This window comes from Camelus ferus, chromosome 17 (assembly GCF_009834535.1).
Source record: "Camelus ferus isolate YT-003-E chromosome 17, BCGSAC_Cfer_1.0, whole genome shotgun sequence".
NCBI classification, from domain to species: domain Eukaryota; kingdom Metazoa; phylum Chordata; class Mammalia; order Artiodactyla; family Camelidae; genus Camelus; species Camelus ferus.
The window spans coordinates 17,271,495-17,291,519 of record NC_045712.1 but is presented as its reverse complement, the minus strand read 5'-3'; the positions used below and the strand labels follow the sequence as shown (position 1 = coordinate 17,291,519).

Here is a 20,025-nt window from a genome sequence, read left to right as displayed (position 1 = left end):
TATACAATGGGATACTATTCAGCCATAAGAAACAACACCACCACCATCTGCAGCAACATGGATGTCCCTGGACAACATCATTCTAACTAAGCCAGAAAGAGAAAGAAAAATACCATATGAGATCGCTCATATGTGGAATCTAAAAAAAAAAAAAAAAAAAAAAAAAAAGAACCTAGTACAAAAGAGAAACAGACCCAAAGACATAGAATATAAACTGTAGTTGCCAAGGGGGAGGGGGGTGGGAAGGGATAGACTGGGAGTTCAAAATTTGTAGATACTGACAGGCATACGGAGAATAGATAAACAAGATTATACTGTACAGCACAGGGAAATATATATAAGATCTTGTGGTAGCTCACAGTGAAAAAAAGTGACAACGAATATATGTATGTTCATGTAGAACTGAAAAATTGTGCTCTACACTGAAATTTGACACAGCACTGTAAAATGACTATAACTCAATTAAAAAATGTTTTTAAAAAAATGACTGAAGAAACTCAATGGGGGCAAAGACATGACGCACTTACATTCTTTGCCTTTGCTTTTCCAGTCATACTATGCTGAGTCCCTTCCCAGCCCACCCAACATTTTAGGCAGAATCTGTAAATTTGCAAGTGACTAGTCATAATTAAGAGCATCGCTCTAGTTTAACAATCCAATCTCAGATTAAAATTTCAAGTCCTATCTAGCACAGGCTTGAGATGCAACCTTGATCACTAAGAGCTCTCTACCAACTTCTCCCGCCCCTGAGACTGAGCCACTCTGGTCACAGAGGCAGAGTTGTCTGTCGGCAAGTGAAAGGCAGGTGTCCCTGGTCTAGCTCCAGTTTCATGTGCTGAGAGCTTCAGCACACATGGTGGTGTCTGCAGAGTTCAGAATTGATAGAATGAAGGCATTCAAGTTTCACCCTCACGCTGCTTCTGAGAACCCATTCACAAAAGGACCGTCGTGTCTCCCTTTGTAACTCTGCCAGTGGTTTATGATTCAATCACCTTTGTGGATAGGCCAGTGCCTCAGTTGGGCCAGGGTCTATGTGAGCAGCCTTGAGGCACCTACCTGCTACTCTGACATTCACTTTTTTTTTTTTTCCTTCTTAACAGGAACTAGAGGAGCTACCTGTGTGTTTCCTCCAAGGGCTGCAGGAAACTGGGATGGGGTAAAAAAGTTGTTCCCATCTTCTCTCAGGAAAATTACACCTCAGCCTCTTCTTGCCCTGCAAAAAGGCTCTCCCTATCCCCTCACAGGCAAGTGAGATGTAAGCACTGGTCTATGTTCGTGTGCATCTCAAACTCTGTAAGGCAACTGGGAAGCCCTCCTAAGGAGCTTGTTCAGCACCAGGCTCCCATCTGACAGCAGTGTCTACATAGCCTGCAGGTTCCGCAGCTCAGCCAGCATCCAGCCAGGGAACGAGATGCCAGCATCCTTTTGTTAAAGTCATCTCCCTCAGGGCTTTGAGCTACCTTCTGCACATGACTTTCAGAGGCAGTACGAGTATTCACTCCAGAAAGAGGGAAGAGAAGAGCTTCTCAGCATTCCTCATTCTGACTCTGTTTCAGAATGATGTCAGCCTTTCTGTTTGGGCCCTAGCTGCTCATATTTCCAAGGCAATACGGAAAGTCCCACTGAATGCCGATTCCACCCCTGAATTTCAATTATATTACTGCAGATAGAGCACCATGATAAAAAGCTCCCAGGGGTAATTTGGTCCCTAAACAGAATAGAAAATACTAACTAGTATTCTAGTTGTCTGCATGAGAAACATGCTAAATTTTAATGTAATTTCTGCTGATTTATTTTATCTTGACACATCTTATTTAACAAATTTTAAAGCAATCACCTTTGGTGAATGGAGGGGGACCATGGTTTACTGTTAAGAGTATGAGCACTCAACAGATAATTCTTAGTTCCAACACATCTCTTGAACAGGAAGTAAATCTTGAAGATGAAAAGATCTCTTGATAACTACAGCCATTTCAAAACCTATTAGAAAAGAGGAAAATTAGAGCCAGATGAATTTCGCTCCTCCTAGACTCATTTTCCCTGGGAGCAAATTATGGTGCTCACCAAGCTAAGTGTCTAGCGCCACACTCACGGCACTGCAGAGACAGGTTCCAGACTTAGAGATTTTCAGAAGTTACCAACGTTAGTCCTCTTCTGAGATGATGATGATTATGACCAAACCACAAAACCACCAAAATGTCAATGAAAAGTGTAAGTTACAAAGTATAGATTTACAACAGAGCACTGGAGAGAAGGAATAATGGGGATGTTTAAGACTCTGAGGAAAATAACACCTCAGGACCCCTAACTAATGATACAAAAAGCGTTGCTGCACATGCGATGGCAACCAGAAGTGGCAGAAAGAACAAGAGAATGAGGATCCAGAGTTCTGGGTGAAGTCTTGACTCCCAGGAAGTAGGGTTAACATTGGCCTGACTCTGGGCTTTCCCATTTCAACTGCTCATTGCTCAGGGAGGACAGAACAAAACAGAGTCCCAAAAAGCACTGCTCGTCATAAAATATTATTTTAATTTACTTAATTTACTTCCATTAATTTACTTCTGCAATATTATTTTTAATAAAAGGCATTATTTGTAAGTTGGATGTGTCTATATGCACTCTTCACCCCCACCACATTCACACATAAGGGAAAGCGAGACCCAGAACACACTGCCGCAATCGCCCCTGGCTACGGTTCAGCTTTCACCTAGACTGGCGTTAGGCGGCCACCAATTCACTGTGAGGAAGACGGCCTCAGAACAAAGAAACAATTGTGTTGTTTTTAACTCCCTGGTGACTGCACTATTCTGATAGACTCAACGGTGAGGAAGAAGCAACACCAGGCTTGAGCCCCAGGATATAATGGCAGCTTCTGCCTATCAGTGTTCATCTCCCTGAAACCAGGGTTACCAGTCAGACTGTATCCACTGGCACGTCCATTCCTGGTATTAAAATACTGAAATACTTCTGTAGTTACTGCCCCCTGAAGGCCGCTCATGCCTCTGCCCCCCTCCCCCAGGACCCTTCAGATCACCCCACAATGCAGAAATTAATGGGTTGATGTCTGGCACAGCAGACAACTTTCAGGAACTACACTGGCATTGGTCAGTTCCATGTGTCATACGAATTGTTACACATAAAAATAACTCTCCTGCCTGAGACATACCCACTCACACCCTGACCTCCCCCAACTGTAAGTACATCTTCGCCAAACCAAGACACTTGAGGCACATTTAAACCTGGAGCAGCAATCTCAGGAAAATAACTGAGATCACAAAACTAGTTCAGCTATCTAGTATTAGAGGATTCTTAGGATAAGGCCAATTTAGGATTTGTGCCCAAGAGCTGTTTGCAAATTAATAGTTATTTTTTCAGTCAATTAGTCTGAGAAAGGAAATGGGAGCTAAGTAAATAAATCAGGTCATTAATTTACAATAAATATAAATTATGCTAATTCTAAGAACTGAACATATATAAATTACATACATATAATACACAAGGAATATACATAAGGCTCTATTAGTAAAAGAAAGCCATCTTGACTTATTGTGCTGTGGAAAATCCATGTATATTCATTCAATAGATTTTAACAGCTTTAATATGTGTATGAAAATATAGGATAAACATTAACTGCCTACGGATGTTCTAACAAATCTATTTTCATTCCAAATGGAAATTAGGGTATATTTTGCATTATTTGAGTTAATTACATGACATTTCTTATGAATAATGATGTATTATTCCATTCATTACTTCTAATTATGTTCTGTTACAAGTGCAAGGCTGGCAACACCGTGACCAGCCTTTTCCTATTCCTCACGATCTGATGACTTGCATGGAAAGCAGGTCAAAAATAAACCCAGAATATAATGAACACAGTTCAGTAATTGTTACTCTGACAGTTTAAAATTACCTGAGGAAAGTTTCACATAGAAACAAATAGAAATGAGGAATGGCTTTTCATGTCACAGGATATTCATTTTTGCAATTAATATAAGAAATATTCAAAGTATTTTTTAATACATATAATTATCAGCCTATACCATTTGCTAGAGCTGGGGAGAGAGGATCCCGAACATGGTCCTCCTCTCACCCCATATGCAAACACACACTCACAGAAGTATACTCTGTAACAGATTGGAAGATGATAAAGGTATCTTTTTCTGGTTATCAAAGTGATTCTACAGACTTTGTGCAATTTTGAGAGACTACAGAAACCTCCTAAAAGCTCTGATCAAAAAGCCAGCTGGACTTTCCTCCTCAAATGCATAACCATGGTCAGGCCAGCCCACCTCACCCTGCTCACAGTAGGGCCTGAACCTGGAAGGTAAACCCTATTATGCGCCATCAAGGTCAAAGGAAAACAATCAAAACTAAAGAATTAAGCACAGGGGCAAAGTGAACCACAAGACAACACATGCATATCCTCACCAACCAGTAGGCCCCAAGGAGCCAGGGAGAGACACTGGACAGCAGGAAGGGGCCCGGATGAGGTCGGGAGACCAGTCTGCACATGCTTCAAGCATGCTGTTTCACATGTCAGTTGCCTTTATTTGAAGGGGCCAGGGCAAAATGTGTAACATGCAGACATTTTTCTCCATCCAATTTCAAACGTTCCTTGCGCGCGCGCACTGCGCGCGCACACACACACACACACACACAGCATCTATTAATCCCTTCAGTCTCAGGTGCCAACAATCCATCGTTCTGTCTATAATAAAAATGGAGATGCCAGTCTCAGCCCTAAGAACAAAAAATGAACTTGGGGAGAGGAAGAACCTCGGCAAGGAGAGCTCCTCTTTCTCCCCTGGTACCCATGGGAGTTACTGCCCCCTGACCCTGCATGCAGCCTCAGAATCCTACTCAACACTATGAGCTCACTACCAGCTGAAGAGATGGCTTTTTAGGTAAAACACATTTGCTCTCTGTGCAGTAATTTCCCAGGTGACAAGTCAAGATGGATGACAGTCATACAAGGTTTGTCTTGCAATGGGGGTTGGCAGGATCCACTGTGGCAGGGTCTGGACGCTGAAAAAAGATGCCAGTCAATTTAGTGAATGATGAAAGCATCCAAGAGCTTCCTTTGTTCCTGCTGACCAATGCCATCAGGAACTGACTCTAGCTGGAAGCAATGTACTCTACTAACCCAAAGGTAGGTACATTTTTATTTGGAAACCTTTCCCATAAAAAACAGCATAAGAACACTGAACAGTCACCGCTACATGCAGATCTTTTCAACACAATGATTTTCCAAACAAAGTTGAGAAAAATATGACAAGAAAACCAACTTGCCCCAGTACAGATCAGGACGTAAGACAGTAAGATCAGCTTTGAACATCTCTCCAAGAGTATTTTCAGCTAGCTAGTATACAATAGGCTTGCAAGAAGTGGGAGAAGAAAAGACATATGCTTAGGGAAATTTTAAGAGCAAAAATCTATTTTTAGTAGTAAAGATATTAAAATAGTACTTGAGCTCATTTTATTTGCACAGGAAGGTTTAAAAAGAAACTCTTTTGCAAAATGAAAGATCATCAGATCCCTAATAACTGCAGTTTCCTGAACCATTAAAGAAATTCACAAGATTACAACCTACTCAGGAAATGACAAACATTTCTGATTTTTGCGGAAGGACTAAAAGGGCACTTTTATCTATAGCATCTATTCCGTAAGAAGCACTGTTAAGCAATGAAGCTATTTTTATTATTTGTTCATTTATTTCAAAAGCACTCAATATGGCAATGGTCTGAAAACAGAAAATTTAACACTTCTTGTTTGGTAAGTTAAAATTTTGTATTAAAAGGCATTTGTCAGATTTTTCCTTTTTATCTCTTGAAGTTGGACCTTAGAACACAATTTCCATTGTACCAAACTTTTGTTTCTAATATGTCAGCAGAAATGTCCTTTAAGTTACCTAGTCTAATTCTTCACAAATACACATTGTAAGGCTGTCCTCAATGTATCATCCTAACATGGCTTGGCCCCGATAACATTCTGTGTGCAAGGCTCCAGCTTGGAAAAATCTGCTCTTTTAATAACTGATTCAATAAACTGTTGACAAATGATTTGTATAATGTAGTATGGCCAGCAAGCAAGTTTTGTCTCTGTCATTACACAACGCGTTCACCCATCCACAAACACGGCTGTATTCCCCTTATGTTAGAGCTCCGTATGCCATTCTGAATAGCAATCTGAAGATCAATACACTGTCTGCTGAAAACAACAGGACATAACAAATGAATAATTTTATTTACAGCAAAAGCCTCAGTCCCCAAATGGATCCCACTAATGTTCAGATCCATTTTTCACGCTCAACTTGAGATGAGAGGTAGACACAGCCCAGTGCAAGGGGAGGGGGTGGGAGAAGTATTAACCGTATTGGCTCAAATGTTTTTAAGCCATGAACAATAGCTGGGCTGTACTAAGGTACACGAACAATACGTTTGCTGCAGAATTCTGAAGATGCAATCTCCAAAACTGTTCTGTTCTCTCACCAAGACATTCTGAAAAGCATTTTCCAGTAACAAGAATTAATGGATTAAAGACATTCTGACATTCTTCCAGGGTGTTGCACCACAGAGGCCAAGCCTATTCAATCGGCTTTAAACACTATTTGCAACGAGCAGAAGTGTTTGCTTTAGTTGGGGGACAAGGAGGAATTCAAGTGGCTCTTTTGAGAATGAAGCAGATAGTCTTGCTTCAAAAGCCTATCTGCAGCTCCTGATCTGACAGTTCTTTTCCTCCTCAGAAAGCTTTGAGAAAGTCAGAGAGCAAAGTCCAAAGAAAAAAGGGTTGAGGAGGTGGGAGCAAAACATTAGTGAGGACACAAATTCAAAGATGACATTTACAAGTCTCTTATGAAATGCACATTCCCCAAAGGCCACCTAAATACTCTTATTTTTTAAAAAAAGAAATCATCAAAAACAGAGTAAAACCTTCCAGTTCACAGAAAGATACCAATACAGTACCCTTCAAATATAGACTTGTCCATTGGCCAATTAAGGTGCAAAAAAGAAAGAAAGAAAAAGGAAAAAATCTTTTCCTATCTGCCATCAATTCATTCACTGCTTTTAGATTTAATTCAGCACACTCATAACAGATGTCAACAGGACTGTAACTAACAAAGCAAGTAGGGAAAGTTGGGAAAATGCAGTCTGAATGAGATACTGAAAAATCTGGAATAAAATGGTAGTAAGACATGGCTTTGGGCATGAGAAGACTGAAAAGGCAGGATTTCAGTGGACCTTTATTGCCCCATTCCATTAATTGAAACTATCCACATGCTCCTGATGTTTATAGACTCACTTTAAATTCAGTCAACAGAGTACTTCCAGGTGCTAAGAAAAAGATGTAGAAGAGTAGGTTCTGCCCCCAGCCCTTCCCAGGAACTCGTGACTCCGCGCAGATAAACAGCAATGAACATAGTTCCACTATGAGGCAGACTGGGATCGGTGGGTTTCTTTGTTTTGTTTTGTTTTGTTTTAATTCTGGGGGGTAGGTAATTAGGTTTATTTACTTATTTTAAAGGAAGTACTGGGGATTGAACCTAGGACCTTGTGTATGCACTGAGCTAGACCCCGCCCCCTTGGGATCAGTGTTTGGAATGGTTCCTGGAACAGAACAGGAGCTCAGTATACACTGTTGAATGAGTCAACATGTGAATAAGGGGCCAAGTGTCACAAGAAGGACAGAATATTCTTTTTTCCTAAGAGGGCAAGACAGGTATCAAAGCACTATATTTGGGGAAAAAAAAAAAGGATGAGAAGCAGGTAAAGGGAAATAACTGCAAAGTTGGGAGGCTGAGTCAAGAACAGTCAAGATAATGAAAATCTTTTTAAAAAGTATGCTAAGGAATTTAAACTTTACCCTCAAAAAAAAAAAAAAAAGGAGATTCATTAAATTCATCAGTGGCTTGTTTACAAGGGAACAGGAGAGTGGTATGGTCCGCACCGTGGTTTAAAGTGAGGTGGAGGCTGAACTAGATAAGTCCAGGGGCAGAGAGGGTGCAAACAGCTGGAAGACCCACAACAAGGGCCTCATCCAGGGTAGACAAGATGGAGCACCGGGGGATCAAAGCCCACTGCAGCCATCTCACCATTTTATTTCAGGAAATGTTAGTAGGCAGAGCTATCCACAGCTTCAATTCCCAAACTGCAGGACAAAAGAGTACTGCCTTCTACAAGCGAATGAGTAACTTATTGAGATTCTTCTCACAGTTGTCACCTAACACAGTTTACAAAGGTAAAGTAAAATAAAAAGTTACAGAATCATCATATAAAAAGGATTGCTGGAATACATCATCCGCTGGCCCTGAAACCACTTTAAACACCGCAGATGTAAAACAGCTTTACAGAGTATACTGGATAACACAAACGTTCCAGCTCTCACTGCTCTCATCCCCAGAAAGGGCCGGGTCCTTCTTGCTACCTTCCAAATAGTGTTTTTGTTTTTTTGTTTTTTTGTTTTTTTCATTTTAATACAGTGTTCCCCGTGTCCTTGGCATTTACTCAAAGAGATGGTCAGCACTGAATGACGAGCATTCATTTCCAAATGACAATTCCAGTGCTAACAAACCTAGTCATCATTCACTCTCTGCTCACTATCCAGTATGAGCCAGGTCTTCACACATCACACTTTCAGTTGGTTAAAAAGACCACGAAAAATCAAGTTTCTTACTATCAAGATATGAGTTAAATCACAAAGTTCATTCCATTATAAATCATTAAAAAAAAAAAAAGTACATCTCTACAACCTCATAGTCTCTCAGTCGAAGGCATTAAGATTTGTTCATCTAAATTCAAATTTTCATCCCAAGTTCCCTCAGTTCTTTGATAAAAGTCAATTAAAACTGGCATCCAAAAAGATGACATTTAAACAATATTCTTTTAACATCAGAATTCTTAGACATTTTGCTTAAAAAAAAAATCCTCAAAGAAAAAAGACAACCACAAACTTGTAGCAAAATCAAATGAGAAAATAAAATGCCTGTTATTTCAAGAACCTCAAGGTATTTTAGAAAAACTCAATACAAAACTGGTGTACAACTTAAAAACTTGTTTTATAGGATTTTTCTAAATAGTTTGAGATATTTTTACTTCCATAAACAGGAATAAAATTTTTCAATATTGTGTATTTACAATTTATTTTTATAAATTTAAAAGTTAATTATCAAGATAAATGTAAATATTACTTACTAGTTTATTGCTATGATCATTAGTGTTACAAATGTACAAAATTTAGTTAAAATTTGAATTCAAGGAATTTGAGAGTCTATCATAAATCACAAGGATCTTTTGGTTTATGTTTTATTGTTTGTTTTTTTTTTTTCAATGTACATGGCCAAGAAGATTATTCATAAAGTTCTCAAGCATTTTGAAAAATCCAAGTAAAAAATATATATATAATTTACTCTGGAAAAAATCTTGACACATTTGTAGATTCAGAATTACTGAGAAATTAATTTCAAAGTAAAAATCATGTCTCCATGTGGGAATGCTTATTATCTTACAACATGAAATTTTATACTTTGTTGCCCTCTGCATAGTAAATTAAGTTAGGGAGGAAAGAAAACTTTCTGAAGAGTCAGTACAAATGTTACATGCATACAGTTATGAGTAATACTTTCAACAATATAAAAATACCTCTCCAGGGCATTTCACCAATTCCTGCTGCTCCCACTGTAAAGAATAAAGCTTCTACTGAAATCGATGGTCAGAAGGAAAAAAAAAATACTCTACTACCAATGGCACTGGACAATGATCTAGAAGCTGGGATGTTTTCCAAGGGAAAATGCTATCTCAGACTCCAACATGAAAAAAATATTTTGTAAGTATATTTATGTGCTTCAATTTAATTAAAATTCATAGCTTGAATGATCTCCAGGACTTAAAGAAACCAGGTCAGTCTCAAATCATGTAATACTTTCCTTTCACATCACAAGATGCCACCCATCTCTACTTGACTATTAAAAGTCACAACTGATAACTGAAAACCAAGTGCTCAAAAAATTCATTGGATCCGTTTTAGAAGCACCTATTTATGTACACAGCTACGATAGTGAAAAGGTCAAGTAAAAATTCACCTCCAAAGCCACGGTTGCTAAGCAACTCTTTTCGGAAGTTCTGCAACATTGATCAAGCATATTACTGGTGCCACCAACTGGATTCAGAATAAATGTAACACCTTACCTGTTTCTCCAAAGGGGGAGGGAGGCAGATCCCTTGTTTACCTTCTTAGACAGACATCAGAGGTCAATCCTATATTCGTCATTTGGTCTGTGAGATTGAGAGGCTTTTTGTCTTTCCTCTCTCAAAAAAATAAAAGAAAGGATACGTCCTGGAACCACAGGTTTCCTGTTCACCAGGGCAAAGGACAGTTCCGTTTTGAGAAACACCACAGAGGGTTTGATGAGATGTTGGCCGAATCTGAATGACATTTCCTCACAGTGAAGACTGAAAGAGAAAATTATTTAGAAAATGACCATTTATAAAATTCAGGTGAGAAACTCAGATCATATATGACTTTAAAGAAAGCAAAGTCCCTTACTACAGATTCTTAGTTGTAAAGACATTATTTAAACTGTTCCCCATGTAATGTCCACTAAGATGTATTCTGGGAGTCCTCCTAAAATACTCCACTTTCCCTACCAGCACTGCCTTGGTTGGATTTAGTGTTTTCAAGCAGAAGCTTCCATGTAGACAATAAACTGTCCTCTTAAATCCCTCTGCACTTCAGGTAGCCATGTTAATCCACATCCACGAGGTCCAATCTGTCAGGTACTCTTGTTAACCATCCGTTTCATCATCTTTGCTAAGCAGAAAATTTTCATTGTTAAGCATTGACTATAAACCTTCTCAGTCTTATGTTCTTTTCTCAAATGGTTTTATCTTTGTTTATATAAAAGCAATTTAGGAAAAAGTACAAACACTGTTTGACCTTGCCTACAAGTACAAAAATATGTGAGTATCCTAGAGAACTATTATAGGAAAATTTCCAAAATTAAAGGGAAAAAATGAGGAAAAGGAAGAAGAAGCAAAATGAGTTTAAGATCAGAAAAATTCCTGGTTGATACAGAGGCAGTATGCAGCAAGATATGGGAAATGTTCCATACCCTGTTTGGGGGGAAAACCCACGAGTTGGAGATGAAGAGAAGACAAGGGGATGCCAGATTTTACACTTGGTACCTAGGGTACCAATGAATGATTTTCCATCAGTCAATGCCAATACATGGCAAAGTTACTTTCTGAATGACTAAGACACACCCTCCTTGGGAAACCATTTCATTTTTCTAATTTAGGAACCACCCTACTACAAAACTGATGAAAATACAATGAGCCATGGGAAAACAAATACAAAAAAAGGTCACATCAGAAAATGGCTGTCTGTTTTATAAAGCATACCAATAAATGCGTAATTGCTTAATGATTCTAATGTTCTCAATGACCCGAAAGTTACAGAGGGCCAGGTAAAATGTATCTACTGTAGAAGCACCTACATAGCCAGAATTTAACGTGTTTCAGGTACAAAGAAATAAAGCACAGAGTTTAGCTGAATGATACAAATACTAGTTTTTAGAACATTTACAACTACCTCATAAAAATGAAAGGTCAGTAGGATGCTGAAAATCATATAACTCAGTGGTTTTCAAGAGGTGTTTCCTGAACCAGCAGCATCAACAATCACCTGGAAACTTACTAGAAATGCAAATTCTTGAGTGCTACTCCAAACCTACCAAACCAGAAACTCTAGCAGAAGGGCCCAAAAATCTACGCTTTAAATCAGCGGTCTGGATGATTCAGAACCGCTGACCAAATCCAACCATTCTCTCAATCCATTCCTTACAGAAGAATCTTTGCCAGGTAGCTGGCTAGCCTATGCTTGACTATACCCAGTGATAGGAAGCTCGCTATCCATTCCTTCTAAGATAATCAACTCCAGCAATTATTCAGTTGCACCTCATATACCAAGTCCACCTTTTTGTCATGGATTAATGCCTTGGGGTCATTCAAGTGGAAACGCTTTAGATATTTGGAGTTAATCCTCATTCATTTCCCCCAGTTTTTCTAGAATAAACATGACAACTCATTTCAGTCATTCTATAGACAGCATTGATTCAAATCACCCGCAGCCATCTGTGATTTTCTGCCTCCCCAGTACCCACTTTCTGTAGTTCTGGCCACACCACTCTCATCTTTCTTTGAGTAACACCCACCATATTCCATAGGTTGGGCTATTCCTACAGCCAGATTCTAGGCATGGGAAAGTGACCCAGGCATCCTTAGTCCTTCATCACACGATTGTTTCAGGAATGGATGTAGGACAAAAAAAATAAAAAGGAGCCATTCAAAGAAGGCTATCCGTGAGTGGCTTACCGCAGATACTACAGGGAAAGGGCTTGCTTGCTTTCTGCTAAATTGCCAAACAGGTAGGACATGAACCTGGTAGAGCTAGAGATTACACTGAAAAGAGTCTGCCTGATATGAGAGCCAACGCTGAGGCCAGGAAAGCCAAGGTTCAGAAAGAGACCAATACCTGATCACACTGTTTGTGCACCTAGATCTAACAGTGCTGGAAGGACTAATGTTCCTGGAGTGTTTTCTCTTATGGATAACTGTACAGGGTTGACTTTAGCAGAGGCTCCAGTTGATGAACTACTATTACAAGTCCATCAGAGTGTCTTCTTTTTGTTTTCATTTTTCTTATCACTCTCCCTTCAACTTCAGTGCCCAGTCCCATTCCTTCTGCTCCCACCGCAGGGCCTCTCTCTACTCTCTCTTTTTTTTTTTTTTAATAATGAATGTTGTGGTTATAACCTTTTTGCATTTTAATAAATATTTTATATGTCAAACACACAGGGCTCTTGCATATGGTTTTTGTATCTGTATGGAAGTTGTATCATGCTTTAAATCTCATTCTGCCTTTCTTTAAACACCGTCTTACAGACACATGCATGTTGTCATAGATGTAATTCATTCTTTCTCACTGCTTATTCTCTCACTGTATTCCACTGCAATTTTTCTTGTTCATTCTTCTAGTGCTGAAGAATTAGCTTTCTCTAATCGTTCACCACAAATAACAATGTGATGACCATCCTTACCAAATTTCCCTAGGTATCTAAGCTTGAGTCTGATTATTGGGTTTTAGGTTATACACATAGATTTTTTTTAATATATGCACTAGTTTGCATTCCCAGAAGCAATACAAATAGACTTCTAATTTTCCATATCCTTGCCAGCACTCGGGAGTATCTGATTTCCTACCTTTTACTGGTATGACAGGCAAAAAAGGATCCCTTAATTTTAATTTGCTTGCCTCCAATGTGATACGTGTGTGTACTTTTATCCTTGTATGAAAGGTTAATTCATACTCTGCCCTTTTTTGCATTGGTTTTCTTCCTTCTATTTTTTTATTTTCCAGAGTCCACTGTATATTTAAATATTGATCTTGGTCTATTAAACATGACAATTATATTTTCACCATCTGTTAGTTTTCCTATCATCAACTCCACTGAACAAATAGCATTCATTTTGATGTATTCATCAATTTTCTTTTTACGGTTTGTGCTCTATGAATCTTATAAAACAAACCCTTCCCTACCATAAGGTTACAAAATTGTGTTCTTAAATTTTTGTCTATCAGCTTCGTATTTTCACTCTTAAGTGTTAGGTGTTTAATCCACTTGGGGCTTTGCTTATGGTATGAAGTATAGAAATGGTTTCATTTTTTTCCTTTTGTGAGCCAACTTTCCTAGCACCAAGTGCTGGGAATGATTACACTAAGCTCCCATATGCGCACAGGAATGAATCTGGACTTTATTATATCCTGATTGTATGCCAGATGCTAGAGAATAGAGGGCACCAAAATTCATCTCTAAAGGGCCAGATTCAGTCTGTTGTAAATACTCATACCCTGTTACGGCAGCATGAAAGCAGCCATAGACAATAAATGAAGGAATGGATGTGGCTGTGTCCCAATAAAACTTTATTTGTAAGAACAGGCAGCAGCCTGGATTTGCCTCATGGGCTGTATAATGTTAATGCCTTGTGAAGAAAAGGTCTTTTTTTATCTTTATTTTCCCATATAAACTGTAGATTCAGCTTTGCCCCTTCAAAAACATTCTCGCTTAGGCACTGAACTGAATTTAAATTTTAATGGGGGAAACATGACATCTTCACAATATTCAATCAATCCATTTATAAAGGATGCATTTATGCTTTGTAATACCATAATAAAACTCTTGTAATAGGGTTTTAAATTTCCCTTATATGTTTTATGAATTCTTTTTTAGATTTATTCCTAGATAGCTTCTAGTTTATGTCAGCATTGTAAATGGTATCTTATCATCATCATAGTTTATAATTGGTTATTCCCAATACAGACAAAAGCTATTGATATTTTTATGTTGCTCTTAAAAGCTGGCAACATAAATGAACCCTTATATTACTCCTAATAGTTTCTGCTTATTCTCTTTGGTTTTCTATAGAAGTGACTTTACTTAGAAATAATAATTATATCTTTCAATTATTCTGCTTATGTTGGTTTCTTTGTCTTATTGCATTGGTCAGGTATTTGGTAACATGTTGACAAGAAGAAGTAACAGCATAGGCCTTCTTATCTTGTTCCCAACCTTAACAGAAATGAGTTTCAAGTTTTGTTTTTTCCATTAAAAATAATATCTGCCGTAGGTTTCTAGGAGAAAGCCCTTGTCAAGCAGAAAAAGTTTCCTCTTTTAAGTTGCTAAGAGTTGATTCCATTTGAAAAAGAACAAACTTAATTTTATTAAATGCCTTTTCTTTATCATTGATCATGCAATTTCCCATTCTTTTCCATTAATGTGGCAAATAATAGTAACAGACTTTAAATACTAAAACATCCTTTCTCTTTTACGATGAACTCAACTTAGTCCCAATACACTGCTAGATCTGAATTCTTAGTGTTTTTCAATGTCATAAGTGAAGTTCGCCAATTTTTTTTTTACCTGATTTTTGTTTTCAAAATCAAATTAAATAGGTTAGCTTTTTTTTCTTTGTTCTATAAGAAGTTTTATAAAAAGGATTTTCTATTCCTTCAGAGTTAAACAGAATTCACTTGTCAAACTGGGCCCCTTTTTATATTGCAGGGAAGATTAAATTTGGTAATCATTACAATTTATTTAATGGTTGTTGATTAAGTTTTTCTTGCATCAATTTTTTAGGCATACATCCTTTTCACCTAAATTTTCATCTGTATTGATAACAACCATCATATTCTTTAACAGATTATTATATGTAGCCTATGAAAATTTTCAAAGGACCACCTCCTGGTTCTTTGCTTTCTTTAATTTTCTCTATTTTGTTCCTTATTTTCTGTATTTGTATTTGATCCCCCTTACGTTTTTCCTTCCTTGTTTCTTCAAATCCACCATGTTGCAGTTTTTCTAATTATTTGAGCAGAACATTGAGCTTACAGGGTTTCAGACTTCCTAGTCTTCTCTTGGGGAACAAAGTATATGCTGTCACTGAAGTATTCCATTAGCTTCCTCTCTCAAATTTTGAACTATTCTGCTTTTATTATCCCTTAGCTTTAAATTTTTGCTATTCTTACTATCACTTCTTACTTAGCCTCGGGGTTATTTCATAGTACGTCTTTTCACTTCCAACATATGGAATGTTTTTGTTACATTTCTGTTAATAATGACTGCATTTAAAGCACTGTAGTTCGAGAAAAGAACCTCTATAGTGTTGATTTTTTAGAATTCAAGGCTTCCTTCCTAATCCATTAAAAGATGAAGCATGTGCCTAAAATCCACGTGACCACCAAAATAATATATTCTGCATTTGTTAAGAAGTTTTACACATGTGGTAGAGCAAATTCATTGTTATACAAATCTTCCTCTGCTTACTTTTTGTCTCATTGTTTCATCAGTGTTAGATTTCTAATGGCAATTGTTTAATCAATGTCAAATGCCAGAAATGACTGCTTTTTATATTATGGCAAGTGCATATGCCCCTGTTTGTTTTAGTCCCTTGATTTATTCTTCCTTTTTCTTTTGTCTCTATTTGACAAGTGTTAAGTTTTTTCATCGCAGTATCTTCAACCTGTCTCATTTTAAATTTTTTTTTTAAATAAACATTATAGCACTTTGCTTTCTCTCCATTGGACAGTCTGTCTTGGTTACTTTAACCCCATTCATTTATACCAATTATTCCTTGAGCTTATTTCAAACACACTATTTCATCTTTTTGTTTTACCTTTTTCTCTTTCCTATCTGCCACTGCCTAGATCAAGTTTTTTCCTACGGTATGAAAATCATACATTCTATTTTGTGACAGTAGTGGTTATTCTTATTACAGTCCATACTAACATTCAATTCCCTCATCAATTATATAAAAGCAGATCAGTGTCTCTGCCCTTAGCATACACTTCCCACCTTGGATCTCTTTCAGATATCATCTCCCATCTTCCCCATGTCCAATTTCTGATGTTTTGAAACAATATTTGGTAATAATTTGAAATAGCTCTTGATACGCTGGGTTTTTTTTTTTTTTGTGGCTTTTAGCCACCACTTACTCCAGTGATCGTACTTTTTATCTTACTTACAAAGATCTACAGACATCTTCCTTACCCCAGGCAGCAGTGGCCTCAGCACTATGCCCTCTTCTGAATTTGACCTCCCTCTTTGGTTTCTGGCCTCCCCTTCAATGCCTTCCCCCCCCCCCCAAATCTCCACTACAAAAATCACTAAATTCCCAACACTTCCAAACTCATTCTATGAGGCTATCATCACCCTGATATCAAAACCAGACAGATAACACACAAAAAAAGAAAATAACAGGCCACTATCACTTATGAGTATAGATACAACAATCCTTAACCAAGTACGAGCAAAGCAACCCCAACTATGCATTAACATGCTCATGCACTATGATCAAATAAATGGGAGTCATCCCCGGGATGCAGGGATCTTTCAATATCCACAAATCAATCAATGTGATACAACACATTAACAAATTAAAGAATAAAAACCATATGATCATCTCAACAGATGCAGAGAAAGCTTTTGATAAAACTCAACATCCATTTATGATTAAAAAAAAAAAAAAAACCTCTCCAGAAAGTGGGCATCAACATAATAAAGGCCAGAAATGACAAACCCACAGCTAACATCATACTTCATGGGGAAAAGCTGAAAGCACTTCCTCTAAAATCAGGAACAAGATAAGGCTGCCCACTCTCACTACTTGTACTCAACATAATTTTGGAAGTCTTGGTCATAGCAATCAGAGAAGGAAAAAAATAATAGAAGTAATCCAGATTGGAAATGAAGTAGTAAAACTGTCACTGTTTGCAGATGACATGATACCGTACATAGAAAATCCTAAAGAAGTGACCAGAAAACTACTAGAACTCAATGAATTTGATAAAGTTGCAGGATACACAATTAATACAAAATCAGTAGCATTTTTATTCACTAACAACAAAAATAGCAGAAAAAGAAATTACCATTTACCATTACACAAAAAAGAATAAAATACCTAAGGAATAAACCTACTCATGGAGGCAAAAGACCTGTACTCCAAAAACTATGACATTGATGAAAGAAATTGAAGATGACATAAACAAATAGAAATATATACCATATTCTTGGATTAAAAGAATCAATATTGTTAAAATGGCCATACTATCCAAGGCAATATACCAATTCAATGCAATCCCTATCAAATTACCAACGACATTCTTCACAGAGCTGGAACAAAAAAATGTTAAAATTTGTATGGAAACACTAAAGACCCCGAATAGCCCAAACAATCTTGAAAAACAAGATAGGAGTTGGGGGAATCACAATCCCTGACTTCAGACAATACTACAAAGCTACAGTAATCAAAACAGTAAGGTACTGGCACAAAACAGCCACATAGATCAATACAACAGAAGAGAAAGCCCAGAAATAAACCCACGCACTTATGGTCCATTAATCTATGACAAAGGAGGCAAGAATATACACTGGAGAAAAGACAGTCTCTTCAATAAGTGGTGCTAGGAAAACTGGACAGCTACCTGTAAAAGACTGAACTTAGAACATTTTCTAACACCAGATACAAAGATAAACTCAAAATGGATTAAAGACTTAAATGTAAGGCCAGATACTACAAAACTCCTAGAGTATAACATAGGCAGAACATTCTTGGAAATAAATCACTGCAATGTATTTTTTGAACCAGCTCCTGGAATAATGGAAATAAAAGCAAAAATAAACAAATGGGATCTAATTAAACTTAAAAGCTTTTGCACAGCTAAGGATACCACCAACAAAATGAAGACAACCTACATAATGGGAGAAAATACTTGCAAATGATGCGACTGACAAGGGAGTAATTTCCAAAATATACAAACAGCTCATACACCTTAATATGAAAAAACAAACAAACAAGCAACCCAATCAAATAATGGGCAGAAGACCTAAACAAGTAATTCTCCAATTAAGACACACAAATGGCCAATAGGCACATGAAAAAATGCTCAATATCACTAATTATCAGAGAAATGCAAATCAAAACTACAGTGAGGTATCACCTCATACCACTCAGAACGGCCATCATTAAAAAGTCTACAGTAAATGCTAGAGAGGGTGTGGAGAAAAAGAAACCCTCCTACATTGCTGGTGGGAATGTAAATTGGTGCAGCTACTATGGAGGACAGTATGGAAATTCCTTAAAAAACTTAAAACTGACCTACCATATGATCCAGCAATCCCACTCCTGGGCATATACCCAGAGAAAAATATAATTAAAAAAGACACATGCATCCCAATGTTCATAGCAGCACTATTTACAATAGCCAAGATATGGAAACAACCTAAATGTCCATCAACAGATGACTGCATTAAGAAGATGTGCAGGGGTGTGTGTGTATTGGAATACTACTCAGTCATAAACAGAATAAAATAATGCCATTTGCAGAAACATGGATGGACCTAATGATTCTAAGTGAGGTAAGCCAGAAAGAGAAAAATGCCATGATACCACTTACATGTGGATTCTTAAAAAAAAAGACACAAATGAACTAATTATTTATAACTCAGCTGATTTCTTGATTATGTGTAAGCAGATTTGACTGTCCTTTATGATTGGATTACTGCATTCTGTTGATTCTTATTTTGTGTTTGGCCTTATTCCTTTGATAACTATGTAAGTTTAAAAAGCTAAAGCTCTAAACTGTTCTTAGAAACAATGAACAGTACATATATGTAAATTAAAACATGTGCAGTATATTGTATATATGTATTTACATGTAATATATTGTATATGTACAGTCAAATTGTAACAATTCTACCTAATAAAAATGAAAACTGAAAAAAAAAACCCACTAAATTCTCTTCTTATTTCCCACATTTCATTTCTTCCTCCTGGATTCATTTTTCCACTTTTCATTTTTTTCCTTTTCTTTTCCTTTTTCGCTAGGACAAATTTTCTACAAGTACTTTCAGAGAGGGTCAGTATGTGGCAAACTGAGCTATTATACAAGATGGTATCTTTATTTTATCCTCCCATTAAATGAAGTAACCAGAAATAAAATCCTAAGCTTAAAGTTTGCTTGTTTCAACACTTTGAAATATATTCCTTTGCCCTCTCACATTCTGGTATTGCTATGGAGAGAAGTCCAGCAACATTCAGATTCCTGTTCACTGGAAGATGGTGTAGTTTCTAATCTCAGAATTGTTAAGAGCCTAAGTGTAGGGCTATGCACTAGTTTCCAAGGGCTGTAGTAACAAATCATCATGAACTGGAAGGCTTAAAAACAGAACTGTATTTTCTCCTAATTCTGGAGGGTAGAGGTCTGAAATCAAGGTGCTGGGAGGGCCTCTGAAGACTAGGGGAGAATCCTTCCTTGCCTCTTCCTCATTTCTGCTGGTTGTCAACAATCCTTGCCTTGAGGATGCATCACTCTAACAGCTGCCTCTGTCTTCACAGGGCTGTCTTCTCTGTGTGTCCTCTTCATCTTCTTATGAAGATACAATTCATTGAATTTAGGACCCCCTCTATTCCAGCA

The 20,025-nt window shown here is 37.4% G+C and overlaps 1 protein-coding gene across 8 annotated transcripts in view; it reads right to left on the bottom strand.

Annotated features, from left to right (window-relative positions):
• FHIT (fragile histidine triad diadenosine triphosphatase) overlaps positions 1 to 20,025 on the bottom strand; it is a 1,254,006-nt gene that overhangs the window by 660,508 nt on the left and 573,473 nt on the right. For all 8 annotated transcript variants that reach the window (XM_032458165.1, XM_032458163.1, XM_032458162.1 and 5 more), the window contains one exon: positions 10,330 to 10,448. In XM_032458165.1, the coding sequence (XP_032314056.1) occupies positions 10,330 to 10,432 (103 nt within the window). In that variant the 5' untranslated portion in view covers positions 10,433 to 10,448. The remainder of the gene's footprint in view (positions 1 to 10,329; positions 10,449 to 20,025) is intronic.